General features: G+C 34.6%; 1 protein-coding gene across 1 annotated transcript in view; it reads left to right on the top strand.

Moving 5' to 3' along the window:
- LOC149774856 (cell adhesion molecule CEACAM5-like) overlaps positions 1 to 19,631 on the top strand; it is a 38,998-nt gene extending 19,367 nt beyond the window's left edge. The window contains exons 6-10 of the mRNA XM_089944666.1: positions 2,651 to 2,923; positions 3,937 to 4,049; positions 5,478 to 5,532; positions 14,661 to 14,939; positions 19,330 to 19,631. Of these exons, the coding sequence (XP_089800792.1) occupies positions 2,651 to 2,923; positions 3,937 to 4,049; positions 5,478 to 5,532; positions 14,661 to 14,939; positions 19,330 to 19,631 (1,022 nt within the window). The remainder of the gene's footprint in view (positions 1 to 2,650; positions 2,924 to 3,936; positions 4,050 to 5,477; positions 5,533 to 14,660; positions 14,940 to 19,329) is intronic.
- The last annotated feature ends 579 nt before the right edge of the window (positions 19,632 to 20,210 follow it).

The following is a 20,210-nucleotide window of genomic DNA, read 5'->3' as shown; positions in this document are numbered from 1 at the left end:
CCTAACGATGCCTTTTTGGTTTCAGTTTTCACCTTTGTCTTGGCAGTGATGTGTGCACGCATAGAATCCATAATGAGAAGAGACTTCTTAGTGAGGACAAATCCACCAACTTGATGTGCACAACATTTATCTAACCACTTCTCCATCATGTTATTGTCCATCCATCCTTTTGGATTTACTTCAAGCATGATTCCACTGGGGAATTTCTCCTTTGACATTGTTTTTCTTTTAAAAATCAACATTGGTGTCAACTTTCCGCCATTGACAGAACATGAGAGAATTACAGTGAAGTTTGACTTCTTATGACCTGTTGTACTAATAGTAAAACTGTTAAATCCTTTAAGATCAACTGTTCTGTTCATTGGAATGTCGATGTTAATGGCACTTCATCCATGTTTATCATGTTAGTCATTTCCAAATTGTCAGTCTTAATCTTGACTTGGATGTACTCACGGAAATTGTTCAATTTTTCCAGAAAGCATACTGATAATTTCTGTGCCATAGTGGTGCATTGTCTTATACTAAGTCCCCTTCCTTGCATGAAGCAATAAAACCATGACATACTCCCACTGAAACATTTAATTCCTAATTCAGTTGCGATTTCCTTTGCCTTGAGTCTGAGATCAACAGAGTTCATTCCATGACATGCAGCGCATTGTGTCAAGACATATTCTTCTAATTTATCCTCAGTATTAATCCATCTTGCTTTGCAGCCATGGCTTGCTTTCTTTGGGTTTTTTTGTAGAGCATAATGCAACCTTAGCTTTACACCAATCCCGGACACATTTTTCACTAACACCATATTTCCTGTGAGCAGCCATATTCCCACCTTTCAGTATAATCAAAGAGAGACACCGAAACGACAGCTGGTTAAGAATAAATATAGGTAATGTGTTGACAGTACAATTGGCTTTAAACTGAAATGCGAAACTGAAAATGGATCATTGATGATCTGTGAGTTACCATTTTGTAGGTGCCAATAAATTTGCATACTGGTGATATAAATAACTGTAGTCATGGGAACATGGTCACAATAACAATGGACGTAACTAGAGGACTGAGTCCATCTATATATCTGATTTTAGTTTAGTTTAAACCATATTTATTTGAGAAACTTTGTCAAATACATTTATAAACATATGATTTATATGATTCAGTAGAAAGCATAATCTACAGTATTTTATGAATAATCATAGAATGCTCGAGTTAATCTGGATTACTTCCTTTTGTAGGATCAATTAGATCAATGAATAATCTATGCTAGTAATCGCTACCAGTATGCTGGAAAATCAAATATCATTGGACCAGTTGCTAAAATGTGATCAGGAAGAATGAGGTATATTTGAAATGGATGAATAAAACAAAATTATTTCATATATTTTTATGGGAACAAACAATATGCTTTGAATTAGTACAGTACACCATAGAGTATAGACCATAAGTGTGCTATGTGGCCCGGTGAGTTTTGTACCGGTTATTGTTTTCTTTTATTTCATGTTTGAGAAATAAGAAAATACATGCAGAATGCAAACTAAATAATGACAAAACTTATAACTATAATCGCAGTCATGTAACAATTTATTGACATAGTAATTTAACAAGACTTTTAATTCTATCTGACCTGTTTTCGATTATGCTAATTTCAGAGCAATTTTAATAGCATACTGGGTATTATCATCCATATATAAGTCGATGCAAGTTCAATGACATAATCCATATATAAGTTGATTTGGAAGATGAAGATGAAGACCTGACTTTCAAGTAAAAAAGCATCAACTTAGAGTAATGAAATTGTTAATTTACAGTAAGCAGCTGTAAAGATTGTGGTCATCAGAGAACATCTTCAGATGTTTTGTAATTCAGAAAAATTGAAGAAATCTTTAGTGAGCCACACCTTGCGGGATAGAGAAGAGGTAAAGATACACCACTTAAATTTCTAATTACTTTGTTTGGGTTATGCAATGATGTATAGTTGTCCAATATTTTCTGTAGATGACCTTGGGAGCAATTCTGTCATGTCGGCTACTTCTCTCTATTGATGTTGATCTGTTCCAAGTTTTTTGTATTCTGTAGGTGGCCCAGGAATTACGTTATCTCACCCTAGATATTTCAGTATACTGCTGTATAACTGTCCAGGTTTTTTCCATCTTCTATAGATGGCCCTGGTAGTAGCAGTTGCCTTACCCCAAATATGTATATATTTTGATGTATAACTGATGCAACATTTTTATGCAAAAGTCTGCCCTGGGAACAGCAGTTACCTAATTCCAAATATTTCTGTATATTGATGTATAGCTGTCAAAGATTTTTTTCTACAGCTGGCCCTGGGAGCAGCAGTTACTTCATTCCAAATGTTTCTGTAAATTAATATATAACTGCCAAAGATTTTTTCAACAGACGGCCCTGGGAATAGCAGTTAGCTCATTCCAAATTTTTCTCTGTATTGATATATAACTGCCAAAGATTTTTTTCTCTACAGATGGCCCTGGGAGCAGCAGTTACTTCATTCCCAATTTTTCTGTGTATTGATATATAACTGCTAAAGTTTTCTACAGATAGCCCTGGAAGCAGCAGTTATTTAACTCCAACTAGTTCTCTGTATTGATCTGTTGATGTATAATTGTCCAAGTGTTGTTTTATTTTTCTTCAGATAGCCCTGGGAACAGCAATTACCTCACTCCGAATATTTCTGTGTATCAAGTAGAAGAGGGTCAGAAAACAGTGGATATCATATGCAGAGCTACATGTAATCCAGCATGCTTATACAGATGGATGAAAGGCATTGTACAGATACATAGCAGTAACACTCTTTCTCTTGGCATTATACAGAAAAATGAAACTGGAAAATACATGTGTGAGGCATTTAACACCATCCGTGGGCAAAGGAGAGGATCCAACATATCATTGGAGGTCATTGTCAAATGTGCGTATTTACTGTATCATAAATTGTTGTAGTCAACAGATGATCTAGACATTCACATGAATTTGGGTAGCAATTTTTTAAATTGAATATGATTTCCGTGAATAATTAAATTTTTCTTTTGTCATTACAACTTGAAACAATTTGATTTGCCTGACCCATTTGAATTTATGATTTCATACCTGTATGAACCCAATTTTTATGAAGCCATGACCACCTGCACTACTTTTCTGTACATAATACTCAATGAGGACTATATTTGGAATATTAAGGATCACTCAAACTCAGACTTCTTATGTAAGATTTTAATTATGAACCAACTACTGGACCTTCTTTCAAATAAATGAGATCTCTTTGCTAACACTACACTTTACATGAATAAATATTGTCTACTAACATATCTTGATGTGAGAGACATGACATTGCCATGAGAAATTCATCGGTGTGTATGAGCAGCAAAGGGGGTGAACAGAACTTTTGCTGGAGCATCGTTTTTGGAAAATTTAAGCTTCCTATGAAAATGAAAAAAAAATAAAGTCAGTGACGTCAAACCTATGCTTCTAACTAACCGAGAGTTCTCTAATTGTGTTAGTTCATTTTTTACTTTATCGTTGTCGTTAGTGTTTTTTATAAAGTATGCGCTCGTGTTTACCCACCGTGATGTTTCATTGAGGTTGCACCTCCTCTGCTGCTGTAATTAAATCATTGTTATATCAATAATGGCACCAGCTGTGGAGTCTTATACAGCGAGATTAACTCGAGAGAGATTAGAAGCAATCAAAAAATTTTGTCCTGTTTGTGATTCTGTTATACAAAAATTGCAAGAATGTCAAGGAGCACAAGTTGAATTTTTGCAGAAGGTACAGAACAGTTACTTAGACCTGTTAGAAAAGTTACTGAAAGATTTGCAGAGGCTGCTGAAGGTTCTCTTCCATCAGTTAGACAAACTGTTAAGCAAGCTGAAAAAATAGCAAAAAGAACTAAACAAACAAAAAAGATTTTACGGGATCTTCCAGCTGAGATAGCTGCCGCACAGCCTCCCCCTGCAGATGAAGAAATACTTGAAGGTATTGGCAAATTTTGTACTGAAATAGCCAAGGTAAAAAAAGATCTTGCACCTAAACCTAAAGTAAGAAAATAAAATGTTGAATTAACTAAAAGATTTAGAAAAGGTGTTATTGAAGAGCATAAAGAAATTAAAGAAAAGGATTTTTCTCATGTTGCTTATGATAGTTATTCTCAAAAGTCTAAAATTTTAAAACCTGAGTATGTTAACATAAGTGCAGATAGTTATTTTAAATGGCTATATCGTGTGTATTATAAGGCTAAAAGTGATGAAGAAGTATACAATGAATATGTTAATGACATAAATAGATTTCATTTAAAACAACTTCAATAAAGACTACAACCTCCCCAGCAAGAGCCTTCATATCAACTTTCTCCACTGCAATAACAAATAGAACGACAACAATCTTCTTCACCACAGCAAGAGATGATGTTGGAACTTGAAAAGTCTAGAGAAGAAAGGAAACAGTGAGAAAAAGAAGTGAAGCAAAGAGAAGAAGAAAAGAAACAGAGAAGAAGAATTGAGATTTAAAGAAACTGGACAATGGGAGAAATTGCTTTCTTCACTAAGTGAAGAAAAAGCAGAAGAAACAGTAAGTGAGGAAAGAGATCCTGGCGATGATTCTTTTGGCGCTACTGGAAGTGGTTTTTCTTCCCAAACTACAAAGGGAAGTGGTTTTATTGCTTGTCCTAACAATGTTTTTTTTCCCGACGTAGAACGACTAGAAATTCTGATTGGTGGGAAATGTGCTGGAAATAATTCCCCTGAAAGTATAAATGAAGCGGCTGATATTTGTCAAAGATTATTTACAGGTGGTATCATGGACATTGATGTTTATCGGTCTCTCATTGATGAAATCGTTGATGATTATCACAGTGATTAAATAAACAAATAATAAATAAGATGATTGTACATAATGCTTAACGTGGACCTGTAATGGTCAGGGTGATCAATTCGCAAATACCTACATACAAAGCAACTTAACGGTGATGGGCTCAGCAATGTTGTTCATGGTCTATTTAGAAGGGTAGCCCCAAAAGCAATATGGATTGCAAAACAACTAGCAATGAAATCTATTGATTTTGTTAATGAAAAAATTTCTAGCGCAATTGGTAGTGTTGCCAGTAAAGCGTTTTCAGCACTCAAGGACAGACTAACACAGTACGACGAAAACCACAGCCACCAGTGAAACTGGCCAGCACTGAAATGACAGCAAATGTCAGTAAAATAATAAATTCAGCCACAAATAAAAAACGAGCATAGCTGGCTAATGTGCCACTATCAGAAAAGAAAAAAAAATATAACTGCATGTCTGATAGCAGGAAGTGGTCTTCGTGTTAGATGATTACAATTAAAATAAAATATTCAAGCGTGTATCTGATCCAGCATTTGACATGTACACACCAATTCTCAAAGATGGGTGTGTATGATCATCAGTATTATTCTTATGATGCACATGTACCTAATACACTTGGAAGAATCAAATTACAGGTTCAGGATACAAGCAGGAATTTCTTGCCCACTGAGGCATTTGTCGAGATTGAAGGTAGACTTTTGAGAGCATATGGAATTGGTGATCGAGTTGGTTTTGTTAATAATGGTTTCATGGCGTTATTTAACAGCGCTATATAGATGATTGACGGAAAAAATTATACTGAATGGTGTCTCAAAAATGTAAGCGTTGCTACGATACTTTTCCTTGCAAGATAGAGCAATGATTACTCAAGATCAGCTGGTCTGTCAGTGATGTTTACAAGGGATGCAACTGATAATCCAGAAAACAGAAATGTAACACTAAATGCAGCTGGAACTGAGGATTTGCTGCACTTCGATCAATGTTAAACGGTGATGAAGAGTTTTCATGTGTGATTCCACTGACTCATACTTTTGGATTTTGCAGAAATGTTAGAAAGTTTATACTTGGCACTAAATACACTGAGGTACTTGTTAGAAAAGCCAGTGACAAAGTTGCAATATGGCGTGATGCTGCTGTTGGTGTTGTTAAAGTAACACTAACTGTTGCTGTGGATGCCAACAGTGACTCCATCGCTTGATGAAGAACAAAAATTACTTTCTTTTATGAATTCAGGTGGTAAATCATTATAATCATGGTTGACAATGACCACAGATAGTATTCAGAGTAATGCTGCTGGATTATTCACATGGCAGATAGCATCACATCAGGGAGTGTCAGCACCATGACATATATTCATCATATTTCGGGAAAATGCCAGAGTAGATTCACAGGAAAGAAATCCATTGGTATTTGTCTCACTGCTTTGAGAATAAATGGACATCAAGAACCTTCTGAATTTTGAACACAATCATGTTGCATGTGCATATCATCATATGATGACATTCATGGGGCTTGATCAGAATGTTGATTCTGGTTTGCGGATATCTCAGCGGGATTTCAGAATGCTGTATCCGATCTATTGGATGGTATTGGTCCATGAATTCTTAAAATTGCTGCACCACTAATAACAAAGTCACTAACACATATCATAAATATAAGTAAAATGAGTGGTAATTTTCCAGAAACACTGAAATGTGCAAAGGTTACACCTATCTTTAAGAAAGGAGAAAAGGAGGATCCAGGAAATTACAGACCAATATCAATTCTACCTGTATTGTCAAAACTGTTTGAAAAGCATGTAGCCATTCAGGTCTACAAATTTTTTGAAACATACTCTCTGTTTCTTAAAGCACAATCAGGATTTGGAATGTACCACTTGTGCCAAACAGAACTTACCAAATTAATTGATCTTTGGCTGAAGGAAATGGATAATGAACATGACTAGGGTTGTTTTCCTTGACTTCAAGAAAGCCTTTGATCTTGTTGATCATGAAATTCTGCTGCAAAAAGTTGAACTGTTACAGGTTTGACAATCCTTCTTTAAACTGGTTTTGATCATACCTAAACCAAAGGTCTCAACAAGTAAGCATTGGCAATATTAGCTCTCAAACTCGCACTATTCATTCAGGAGTCCCTCAAGGCTCAGTTTTGAGCCCTCTCCCCTTCCTTATCTGTATCAATGATCTACCATTAAATAATGAATCCACAAATACAGATTTGTTTGCAGATGATGCAACCTTGTATACATCTAGTTCTGATAATGAAGTTATCCAAACAAGATTAAACTCAGACCTTATTAGAGTCCAAAACTGGGCACAACAAAATAGAATGGTAATTAATGAAGGTAAAACAAAATGTATGATTTTGGGGACATCACAAAAGCTACACAAGTTGGGGAACCCAAAACTATCTCTTGCAATAAATAGTCATCCATTAGAAAATGTCAAACATGAAGGGCTTGTAGGTGTGTCCGTAGATAATAATTTCTTATGGAATGACCATATTGATAAGTTTTGTAAAACACTGTCATCCAAAATTGCCCTTCTCAGCAGAATCAAGAAATATTTACCTATGGAAACTCGCAATCTATACTACAAGTGATATATTCTTCCAACAATGGATTATTGTTCTAATGTATGGGGAAAACGTGCTAAATCTGAGCTTGACAGGATTTATAAACTTCAGAAACAAGCAGCACGTGTAATTTGAGATGCATCTATTGATCATCCCTCAAAAGCATTATTTACAAAACTCAAATGGTTCACAATATATGACAGGATAGATTTTCACAAGGCAGTTCTTTTATATAAATGCCTACATGGAACTGCACCAGAGTATCTTAGGGCTTATTCAGGCCTTTTTCAACACAATACCAGTTGAGATCACTATCACATGGAAACCTTCTAGTACCAAAACCAAGAACAGAGCAATTTAAAAAGAGTTTTCAATACTCTGGTACAGTTCTGTGGAGTAAGCTTCCACTACATGTAAAATCTGCTGAAAATATTAGAGTATTTAAGAAAAGATATCATGAGCATGTATGTGTTTCTAATAGATAATGGAATTTTGTATTTTAATACTAAACATGTTAAAATAAACACTAATTATTGCTATCTTCATATAATGTGCATTGTTATACTCTCCTTAAGAGGGCCTCAAGGGAGAATAGTCCATGACAAATGAGTCACCCTCTATAAATAAAGCATTATTATTATTACTTTTTGTTGGAACATTTAGATTTATTCAGGCAATCTGTCGTTGATTTACACTTTCAAGCTCATGTAGCTCGACTACCTGCTGCTGGTTAGAGAGCAGTCGCTGTTATACTAAGTGATAAATAAATGTTACTTGAAGGTGTTGGTGGAAGAATGAGTTATTGACGCTCCAGTAGAAGACATTTTATTAAAACGCTCACAATATTTATTAAGTCATATAATCATGTTAGTGTGAGTCTGACTCCTGGTCAGATTAAAAAGATTCAATCAAATTCAGCAGAGAACTGTGGAATAAAAATATCACTAAAAAAGATCAGATCACTGGTGGTCAAAATAAATTATCACTAACTGAACATCAGCTTAAACATATCAGTAACACCAAACAATCAAAAACAGGCATTAAAATCAATCTTTCTACTGGTGCCATTAAAGACTAAATTAAAACGGGTGGTATATTTCCACTTCTTGCAACTATACCAGTGTTAATAGCTGCTGCATTTCTAGCTGTTGGTGCTGTTGGAACCGCTGCTGGAATGGCATTAAAGAAGAACACAACAGGACCATGAATAAAAAAAGATGGAAAGGCCTAAGATTACCAGGAACTTCTTATCGATATGGAAAAGGTCTGAGACTTCCAGGAACAGTTTGTTAGTCATTCCAATGTCAAATTTTGATTTACTTGACACTGCTAAAAATATATTAAAACTTTTAGAGGTGTTTTTATGCGTGATTGATTACCAAAACAACCAAACAATATTGAAAAAGGCATTAGTAATCTGGATAATAGTTCTGGTCCTGGCACACATTGGGTGGCATATGCAATTGATCCATGTGGAATTATTTTGATTCGTATGGGTTGGCTCCACCAAAAGAATTTTAAAAATTACATGAAATCAATAAAAACTCCAGTCTGGTATTCAACATTACCAACACAGACAATAATCAATCTGCCAATATGCAGGCGTGAAGCAATTGCTGTACTTGATGCTATATCTTCATTAACATTACCACCTCATAAAGTCATGCATGATTATACAAGTAGATGATTTAAATAGATCTTAAAGTATAATCGTAGATATTTACGGAAGATCTTCTATCAAAGACAAGAAAAAAATGATACTGATTTGTCAAATTACGCGACTAAAGATGAACTTGCTGATATTATGAACCTCTCTGGAGTTGACAGGGATGAAGTTTTTTTTCATGATAGTAATGTCAAATGGAATGATGTAATTTGTAGAGTTCTCGATGCTACTGCCGATAATATACCAGTATTTACTGATGACGGTAGAATCAGAGACTCAAATATATCAATCACAACTATTAGAAATGAAATTGCAAAAAGTGTTGCTAATCTTTTATGATCGACCGGTGTAACAATGGCAGGTGAACTCAGCATGAATGGAAATAAAATAGTTGTTTTAAGAGATCCAACATCTGATGAAGATGCCGCAACATAAAAATATGTAGACAATAACTATAATACAGTAGATACTAAATTAACCATGCTGCCAACTGAATATAACGTTCACTTAAATATGTTTTCAAATCTCCATTGAAATTTTCGAAAACTTAATGAAATCACAGATTTCTTTGGAAGTCTGTTGACTGTTGATGTAAAACTCTCTGAAATTAACACAAAACTCAATGATATTAAAATACCTATTTCAGATATTGAAACAATTAGAAAAAACTAAAAAATTAAAATTCCCCACAAGCAGATTACCAACATAGTAAACACATTGTCATCAGGATTCTCAACATGTTCACAGCAAAATAGCACTATCAAACATACTGTACAAGTCACTGGTTTATATAGGCTGTCCGTGTTCAGCGGTGCAAAATTGAGTATATTTACCACATATCCCTGGCATCATTCAACTGATAGTTTTTCTGGAACTGTGTCTATTGTGTTAAATAAAGGAGACGAAGAAACGTTTATGCTGGAATCATCTGATACAAAATTAGTCGCAGCGTCTTACAGATGGTGTCTGGAATTTGTCGCTGAAACACCTCAATTGATTACTAAATAACTAAAATCTGAGCTACCCAATCAACATTCAACGTGATATTGCAGTGCAGTATTATAGATATAATCAAGCACGTGAATGGCAAACAAAACTAAAAAATATTGTTGACGAGTATACAGTAAAAGTAAAACAATAGCGTAGATGTGTAGTTGTCATTGACATAATTGTGTATTTGGTGTCTGCTGTTATTGCTGTAACCAGCGTTTACTAAAAACAATAACACCATCGCTAGTAGTTGTAACAATTTGTTTCAGGGGCAACAACAATTGCTGGTCTGTTTAATATCATCACAAAAAGATATGTACATACACAAATGCAAATTTACATGATTATGTAGTAGAATTACATACATTAATACTAGAATACTCGAAATTATCCTCGTTATTGTCAACAAGTCTTAACGTTGGAAAAATATAAGATTTTTAGTTCATGGAGATGATTAAAATCTACAAAGAAGCAATGACTGTGATTGATTTAGATACTCGGGATTTAAATAATAATGACCGAGTTACTTCAGCAAATTGTCATGAATACAACACCTTTGAAAACCATGATGATATCGGTAAGCTCAACCAATCCTGAATGTAGCGTGAACTTTCCAACTGCAATTTCAGTGAAATAAATAGCTCTTACACAATTATGAGTATATTACAGTTGGCCAAATATCAGATCAAAATCATTTGGTGGATTATCTGCAAATAATTTGCTTGTATTTGCAAATAAACATAAACCGGATGGAACTCCTGATTGGCAAGTTGTTGGAATACCAACAGGTAATTATTAAATTGAACAAATCAACAAAGAATTCCAGCATACAACCAAATCTATAACTAGAAGAGAATCAAAAATAGCTATCACAGTTCATGAACCAACTTTATCAGCTGCAATAGAAATAAATTCACCCGATTACGTCGTTTATATATATTCTTCATCGATCAGAACCATGTTAGGATGTCCCAAAATAGCACCGCCAGCACCTACAGCAATACCTGAGCCTGTGCAACCTGATTTTACTTGGGATAAACACTCGTACTGGGGAATTGTTCCATAGTATGAGGGCTGGGACCTATATGCCATGTAAAAGCTAATTAAGATGGTTCACTTGACGCCACACACGATCATGTAAAGTGGCTATATGGATACCCCATAAATATATATGAAGAGAGCGATATAAGAGACTTGATAAAATTAATCTTGAGCATGAACGACAACAAGAAAAATTATGCCAATTGTTTACCGAGTATCCTTTTGATGTGACATCTGCAAAAAAAGAGATTATTACACAAATAGAAATATTAAATCAGATTTGATCTTGAACATGTTTATCAAAGTATTATGCAAACTGTAATTGAGTCAGCATACACATTTAGGCAATATTTTATAATAAAATATTTGATAGCAGCAAATCCACTATCAGAAGCCGATCTAGCAATATTTAATTTTCCTGGATTTAATGCTGCTGAACTAAAGAAATCAGTCGATGATATCATCAATGAATATTTTCCAAAAATACTTGGAGTGGAAAAAATAGGCCCACCAGCAAGTATTCTCCAATATAACAATGATCGATATGGTGGAGGCTGTCATATTTAGCTGGGAATTTTAAATATAACTTTAACGATTGCAGTTAATCTTGTATGTGATGCAGTCGATGGTAGTTATCGGGTTGATCTTAAAGAATCAAATCGGGCTCAGCAAGGATACATTTTGTATACATTTATGCCTCATATTTGATCGTGCAAGAACCGAACAATCCGATTTATCTACGATGTCATAATCCGCTATTATCAAGGATACATTTCAAACTAACTGACCAGACTGGACACTTGCTTGATTTAAGGAATTAAATTCTAAGTATAAATTTATATGTAAAATCAAAACGATTAAATCATGTAGAGTGTTTTACAAATGAAGCAGGATTTAAAGGTTAATACATTTTTTTGGCATACAATTTTTTGTGAGCAATACTGCACATCATTATGAGTTCATTTTTCCCCATACAGATGTAATAACCTTTTTATTATATACTCATTTTTGCTTTTCTACCTTAGGCTAAATGATAAAACAAAAACACATCAACAAACAAAGTGACTGAATTTATGCCGGATTCAAAAGTAAATACACAACTGTAGGTTCAACAATACACATTAATGGTACTGTACTAATATGCAATAGCACTGCCCAGCATGCAGTCATTCATTAAAAAATAAATCTTGTTTTATTCCTAATTAAAATATGAAATTTGGGTCATATTGTGAATGAATGCATATTGAACAATTGTTCCTATTGGTCTAGAATGGAAGGATTGTTTAGTTTTTTCTGTTGATCCAATAACATGTTCTGGTTGTGATGGACTGGATTTATTAGCTGGGATAGTTCTGTATGATGTACTTGTGACTGAAGGAACTGGCCTTGATGCAGCTGCACACTGAAGTGTTCTATTCTGTCATTGTTTGTTTTAAATTATAATTTGGGGAAAATGTGAATTCTTTTAATTGAAAATCTCAAAAAGACAGGATTAAATATTGTTTTACTGGCAATATCATTCCCTTAGTTTTTGAATGTTGTAAGAAGAATGTGATTTCTGTTGGAAATGTAATCTGAAAATACAGTACAGTTGTGTGATTCGGATCAGTGTTAGGGACCCATATAATTCAGATTTGCAGAAATAACTAAGAAAGTACATTTTGAGGAAGTTCAAGGTGCAGACTGGTAAGTACATATATTGACATTGCTATTACCAACTAAAGACGAAATGTTTATGCCCTGTCACTTGCATGCTTTTTTATGGAGGGACCCCATCTATTTACATGACCTGTACTACCTTTATCACTAGTTTACATCAAAACATTGTCTCAGAAAGTAAAATGGGGAATATTGAAAAGCATCTGTTGTGTGACTGCCCATTTTATCTAAACCCACCTTCTTCATTTGCATTTTTTAATGTAGTGTTTGGATTTGCTTGTTAAATTGGATGTCTCTGAGGGAGACGGGATAGCCCTTGGTCTTATTATGCCTTTCTATGCTATTTGTCTATTTGACATACAAAATGGCCACCATGGAAACCATCTTGGAAAGTTTGTTTTGGCTACTTTTTTTAATGTAAAGTAATATCTGGTGTTCAGCAAATGCCTTCTTATAATGTCTGCATGGTCCTAACTAATGCCAATGATCTGTCAAAATGACCACCATGGTACCCTTGCTTAAAATCTTGTTTTTGCTGAACAAAAATGTCATATCAACTTGGAGTATTCACCAGAAGGCATATTAGGTTTGGTTGGTCCTAGATCAAAACGATGCCAATCTGACATCCAATACAACCTGAATTATAATGGTGAAAGTTCATTATACCAAATTCACCAATATTGTATCACAGCAGTAACACATTAACTTGAATGCTTTTGTGAAGGAATTACAGTAAATACAGTTTTGTGTAGCACTCTGGGCACTGGATGATATTAGTACTTGTACAATAATGGCAGAATGTCACATGAGATAAATATTGCACCATAAAAGACCTAAATGAAAACATACCCTCAAAATTTTTGACATATTCTTCTGGCCTTTTTTCAGACCCATTGTCAAGGTGAAGAAGAATGTAGATATTTCCATCTAATTCAGTGATCCCCAACCCCAGGTTGCAACCCAACTCATGGTTGTGAGGGCATTTTGGAGGGTCAAGGATGGTCCACACCAGGTTTTTTATTTTGAGGGTGGCAAAATTTACTATAAAGGTGAAAATGGGTTTGTGAGGCTCAAAAAAATATTTTTTAAGATCATGGCCACAAAAGTTGGGAAATGCTGATCTAATTGCTAAAACATATTGAAATTGATACATATTTCAGTAATTTCTCCTTCCTCAGTATCACCAAATTGTTTCAGCATACGTGCTTACCTGGGATTTATATATCTCTTGATAATGAGGTCTTTAATCTCTGAGTACATAAACAATTTAATTGAGAAAATCAAATAATTCTATACCTCTAATATTTTTATTTAATATTAATTTATTTACATTTGCTGTGATTGATTTTCTTTACTGAGCCCTCAAGATATGAAGACTTTACACTGAGACCAAAACTGAGGTCAGAGTCTATCACTGTGATGTTAAGTATCAAACTTTGTAATGTTTGTATGATTTGAGAAAGTTGAGAAATTTGCTTTGGATATACAGTGAGAATAATAAGAGTCTGAAGATGAGGGTTAATCAGCTATTTTAATTATTATGTACATTTTCAGATGCACCAGTTGTAAAGTTACAGGCTACAGTACAGACGTTAATCCATACAGAGTCAAACAAGGCCGTGAGAATGTGGTTTTTGTGTGTGAGGTAGTAGAGGTAGTCCTCTACTAAGCCCTCAACCATAAAGCAAGTACAATTCTATCACTGAATTGTCATTGCTTTTATGTTAGGTATCAAACACTGTAAGACTAATCTGAGCTGGAGTATATTGATACTATTACAATCTTGAAACCAGGGGTAAATTTAGAATTATGTTTTGCATGTAGTACATGTAAAGGTATATTGCAATAATTTCAATAGTAGGGTTGATCAACATAATCCTCTTTTCAGATGCACCTGTTGTCAAGCTACAGGCTGCAGTACGAGACGTTAATCCATACAGAGTCAAAGAAGGCCGTGAGAATGTGGTTTTTGTGTGTGAGGTAGTAGATGCCTATCCACAACCCTCTTTATTTGTCTGGACAGACAATGGGAATGAAATACAAAGGGAATCAAGATCTAACCTCAGCATCCCAGTAGCCACAAGACAGACAAATGGAACATGGGGGTGTAAAGGACTCAATGGATATGGAACACCTATAGACAGTCAGCTTCAAGTTGATGTACAATGTAAGACATATATTGTTATTGTCTACTTTGTTGTCACTATGACCTGATAATAATAATAATAATAATAATAATAATGACTTAGAAGTTCACTTAACCTTTAAAATGCTCAGGAACATTGGGGTGTATGGAACACCCTTAGAGAGTCAGCTTCAGGTTGATGTGTAGTGTAAGTGTATTTTGTGGTTTATTATCAGTTTGTCATAGCATTGTGTATAATGTTGTTGTTGAACCCACGCAGGTGAAATGGCAGTGATCAGTAAAGGTGAGTGCTTAGACTACTTGTCCACCCAGGGTCCTGTATAATATTGTAAAATGCTACATAATGATCATCTTGATTTTAAAAGAAGCCAAAACAAAACATATTCAGAGAACTGGAACTGGAACGATTTTGGCATGAATTTCACAACATTCGATATTGATTCACATATTTACACGCATGCAAATAAATAACAAATTCCCAAATTCTCAATCGGCTTAAATCAAGAACAAAATGACCTTGTCATATTAAGTGCATGTAAAAATAGCAGCACTGGCCGCTGATGCCAGTAATAGCCCTGTATTGCTAGTCACGATGTTTGTAGAACTATAATCAGTTGTTACACTTTGCCCTGTAGCAAGCATTGTAAAGTAAATAATTATATTTAGAACAGAAATTTTACAAATGCTCGTGAACAAAACCGGTGCCCAACTGATTTTTTTTTTAAATGGCATATGTACATACTTGTAGCAACAGTAATTGTTTTTAAAACAAAACACTAAATGAAGACAGCTTTTTTGAGTGTGGGAATTTTTGTGATATTGAAAGATTAGCATATGTAGTAATTTGCTTTAGTTAATATTTTGATGTGCGTGTGCTGACACCACTAATCGTTAATCGTTTCAGGCCTGTCAGTAGAATAAATTGGTATTGAATTTCAGTTTATTAACATTACATCTGACCATGCGTAACAACGTAACATGGACAAACACTTACAGTTTGTAAATGTTATGTGAGGTTGGCTTCGCTATCAGTCAAAAACTACCATCTCGAGAGTGCAGAGAAAATACTGGTGTTTCTCACTGAATTCTTTCATTGTACTGTTCATCACATGTTTGTAGTTAAAGATAAACAATTTATGTTAAGTATATATGCTACCCATTTAAAGAATTCTTTTATCTTGTCACATATCTCTTAACTTAAAGGTTCACATAACCATCACATAACATCCTTACGGACATCCTCAGCACACATCCTGATCAACCGTAAACAACATTTGATTGGTTACTTGATGGTTTTTGACAACAGGATAGCAAGTGTGCCAAGAGCAAACTGATTTGTGTGCAACAATAGAACCCAAATTTTACTCATGTAACCATGAAAGCAGACAGACATGGGCAGTTTTTCTGTAAATTCTTAAATTTATCAACTAGTGAATATATAAAAATATTTTTAAGTTTTCTTTATTCAAACACAATGTAAAGTGATTCCACAGCACTCATCTTACTATTTAATGTACGGACAAGACAAGTCATTGATCATTTAACTGGTCAGATGTGATTTAACATCACATGTAACTGGGGCTATACAAATCAAATTATTTAAAACTTTTCAAACCAGCAAGACAATATTACAGGTTAGATATCAGGTTATACACATTTATACCAAACATCCATTGTTTTATGTACTTGCAATAATAAAAAAGCTATTTTAATTTTTTATATGTAGATGAGTACTGTCCCATTTTGATCTTTCTATAATGTAATGTTTTCAGTGATTACAGAGGAAATTATGAATTAACAAACACATTTTTAATGTCAAAACTCATTATTTTCACTGTAGAATATGAATATGCATAATAAGTAATATTTATGGGCAACGAAATTCTGAAATGTTTTTCACAGCCTCTTTTCAACAAACACTAGGATCTGACAGTGGACTATATGGAGCCATTTTCATTGGTACTTTTCAGGCATCTAGGTGCCATTTTAATGTGGAGAAAGTTTGCTTCTCAACACATCTAACGGTTTTCAATAGACTTGTACCCTTGGGTTTTGATGCATGGAATTTACATTTTCCCCATTTCTGACCCAAGGAAAGTCAAACCCATGCATGTTTATTATGCACTTTGATTTTGGCCAGAGCATCAATCATAATTACCCATGATTCTCCACTGGCATAGTTTCCTACTTAGCATACACTGTCACTAACAAATTGACTGTATGTACCTGTGATTGATATTTGCTTGACTGATATTCTCCCCTTTGTGGTCCCTATGGAAATTCAATATGAACTGGGTAGAGCCAACAGGTCACCGATGTCACGCTTAGGTGGACATAGCTGAATCAAGTGAAACTATACACCTGTGCTGTGTATTGATATGACTCACTATACGTATCAATCCACAAATGAACTTTATGGTCTTTCCACCTTTGGAAGGTAGGTGATGCCCTTTTATGTATGTTGTATTTCCAGTATGCAGATTATGTAAAGAGATACAGTTATCATATATTTATATGCAATTCTTATAGATGACAAGAAAACAAAAATACTCTCCACCAGACTACCTGTTGGTTTTCAGTGAGTTTCATTCAGCATTTTTGGCCATTTAATGTTTAAGCCACCAAGCCCATTGTTTTGCATGGCATGAATTCTTTGAAAACATCCTATTACCAATTTTATATCTCATTAAACTTTGAAGACATTACAATGTTGTCTTCAAAACAGAAGGAATTTCCTTGTGCAAATAAAATTTCATCATCAAATCCAGGCATGGGAATCTATCACATTGCAAATGATTACATAAATTGTCAACATTTGCCAGATATTAACTTATGGTGGATGTAACTAATAAACATGCCATTGTTTTTGTTGTTATGGTGTATGATGTCATTTTCAGCACAAGATAGGCCATACATGGCAGCCAGTATAACTGGTGGAGGAAGAACCTGGGAAAACCCAGGAAAGAAACACTGACCCAGGGGATGCTTATGGCAAGCTTTCTCATGTACCCACATTGGCTGAGCCCAAGAGTTGAACCTACACTAAAACTGGTGAGATGTCAATGATCTGTAAGAGTGCTTTAGACCACTCGGCCACTCGGAGCCCCAAACACTTTGGAAAGGAAAATTTCTCCGCATCTGAATAATGCTTACATTACTGAAAGATTTAGTGTCAGTGTAAAAATGTGAATGCCATTAATTCATTAACCGCTTAAGATTTTTGTAATTTTCACCTGAAATGCGAGTAGGAAACAGATTTTTTGGTTGCAACTTCTGAATACAGCCAAATAAATCTGCGTTCAAGAGATTTTCATTTAGCCTGATGCTTAGTTGTTAGAACTACAATTTTTCATTATCTATTTCACTCACACTGGTTCAGAAAGGTGTAAGATCCAGTTCTTTTCTTTTCCCAATTGAACCCTTGATTTTCATTTCCTGGCCACGTTTTAGTCCCAATCCCCAACTTATCCTGCTTTTTGCAAAGGTTTGCCTGTCTGTATGTTGTTCAGACTGTATACCTTAGGTCTGAGGCCAGAAAGTCTAAATCTGGACATAAAATCCAATTCCAGGAATGGGTGCTTTTTTTGTGGAAAAAAATCAGGTCTCAAAAAATGTATTTGTTCCCTTTACAATACTAGTAGAAAGTCCAGATTATATGGTATCATTGTAGAACTATATCTGTCTACTTTTATTTAATACCACCCTCTTTGGTATATCTTAAATGACCTCTGAAGTAGGTTACTACCTCCTAATGCATAAATATGGTGCCAGGAGTTAATGAGTTAAGAAATTGATGACTGTGTGAAACTGCAACTTGTGTTTAATATACAAACCTTGTTTCTTCTTAATATATGTTTATATAAGTGGCCATGTTAGAAGAGTTTTAACCCATTGTCACACCAAGCATAATGCCTTCATGAAATTGGCCCAGTTTATTGTCAAGTTTGCTTTGAGTACTTGTGTACAAATTAAAGTCAATTTCTTCTGTGCTATGTTCTGGACTGACAACAAGTAGGCAGTATATGCAAAATTAATTGATAATTGACACACATTAAATTTTAAGTAATGTTGAAGGTAACTACTTGTTTAAGGTGGAAAATCCAAACAGATTTATTATCATGGTGTTGTACAAAGTTGTATTAGTCATCGTACAGTTATCCAGTTGCTAAATAGGCAACCACATTAAAAAAAATGCAATAGATGTTAGAATTCCAGTGGTTTTATTATCATTTTCATCATGAAGCATTGATGTAAAATTAATTGCAGAACCGAACTGTTGTTGCTGTTTGTAATTACATTTAGCCATATTTTTATGCAGATAGGATACATTTTAGGTTATTTGTAGTCATTGAAATGATATAGTGAAATATGTTACTTCTTTAACATAGTAGACATTTATTTTTAATTTCAGATGGCCCTGTCATAGAGCCAATTACAAATAAGACAGTCAGTGAGGGCCAGATGTTTTCAGTGACCTGTAAGGTTGATTCCAATCCATTGCCAGTGTCTGTATCGTGGACAAAAGATAATAATGCAACCTTCTCACACAACACAGCCATGCTGACAGTAGACAGTATTAGCAGGTATGACAGTGGGACATACAGATGTAGAGCTGTCAACAGGATTCATCCCAGTGGACAGAAAGAAGAATCCCTGAATGGAATGGAATGGTTTTACCTCAATGTTCAGTGTAAGTTGCAGTCATTATTATAGTTTTGTCTTACAAATATTTATAAAAAATGTAATCTCATTATGAACCTACTCTAGAATATATATGTTGGATGGATTCTAGTTAGAAGCACTCCTTTATTGAGGAGAGTTTGCTTGAAGTTAGACCATGTAATAAATTCCATTAACTTTGAGAAAATCCACTGAGGGCTGTTCTGTTTAAACATATGTGGTACCTATTGAAGGCAGTTTTCAAAAAAGAAATATGTGCCAGTGTAGGTTGATATCGTTGAGTTCATGTTAATATGATCAGAAAATTCTAAATTGCATTTATGGGTGAGTACCTCACTTTATAAGTGCATTCCCTGGGTCCCTTGTATGTTTAATGGAACAGCAGGGATGCATCTAGGATTTGATAAATGTGGGTACTTGCCCCCACTGAATCTGAAAAAAGGGGGGGTCCAACATAGCCATAAAGGGGGGGGGGGGCTTGCAGTATGGTGTAAAAAACCTCAATGTATTTAAAAAGAGCAATAGCAAGTATTATAAGTGCATTAAATGCATATCATGTCTTCTGTATATTATAGTAGAACACTTAAAACTGAAATCAAAGTCTTATGTTTT

The sequence above is a fragment of the Sinohyriopsis cumingii genome, unplaced genomic scaffold (genome assembly GCF_028554795.1).
Source record: "Sinohyriopsis cumingii isolate HCF-2022 unplaced genomic scaffold, ASM2855479v2 utg000127l, whole genome shotgun sequence".
Lineage (NCBI taxonomy): Eukaryota > Metazoa > Mollusca > Bivalvia > Unionida > Unionidae > Sinohyriopsis > Sinohyriopsis cumingii.
Note: the sequence above shows the minus strand (reverse complement) of the source record. Positions and strands in the feature narration are given on the sequence as shown.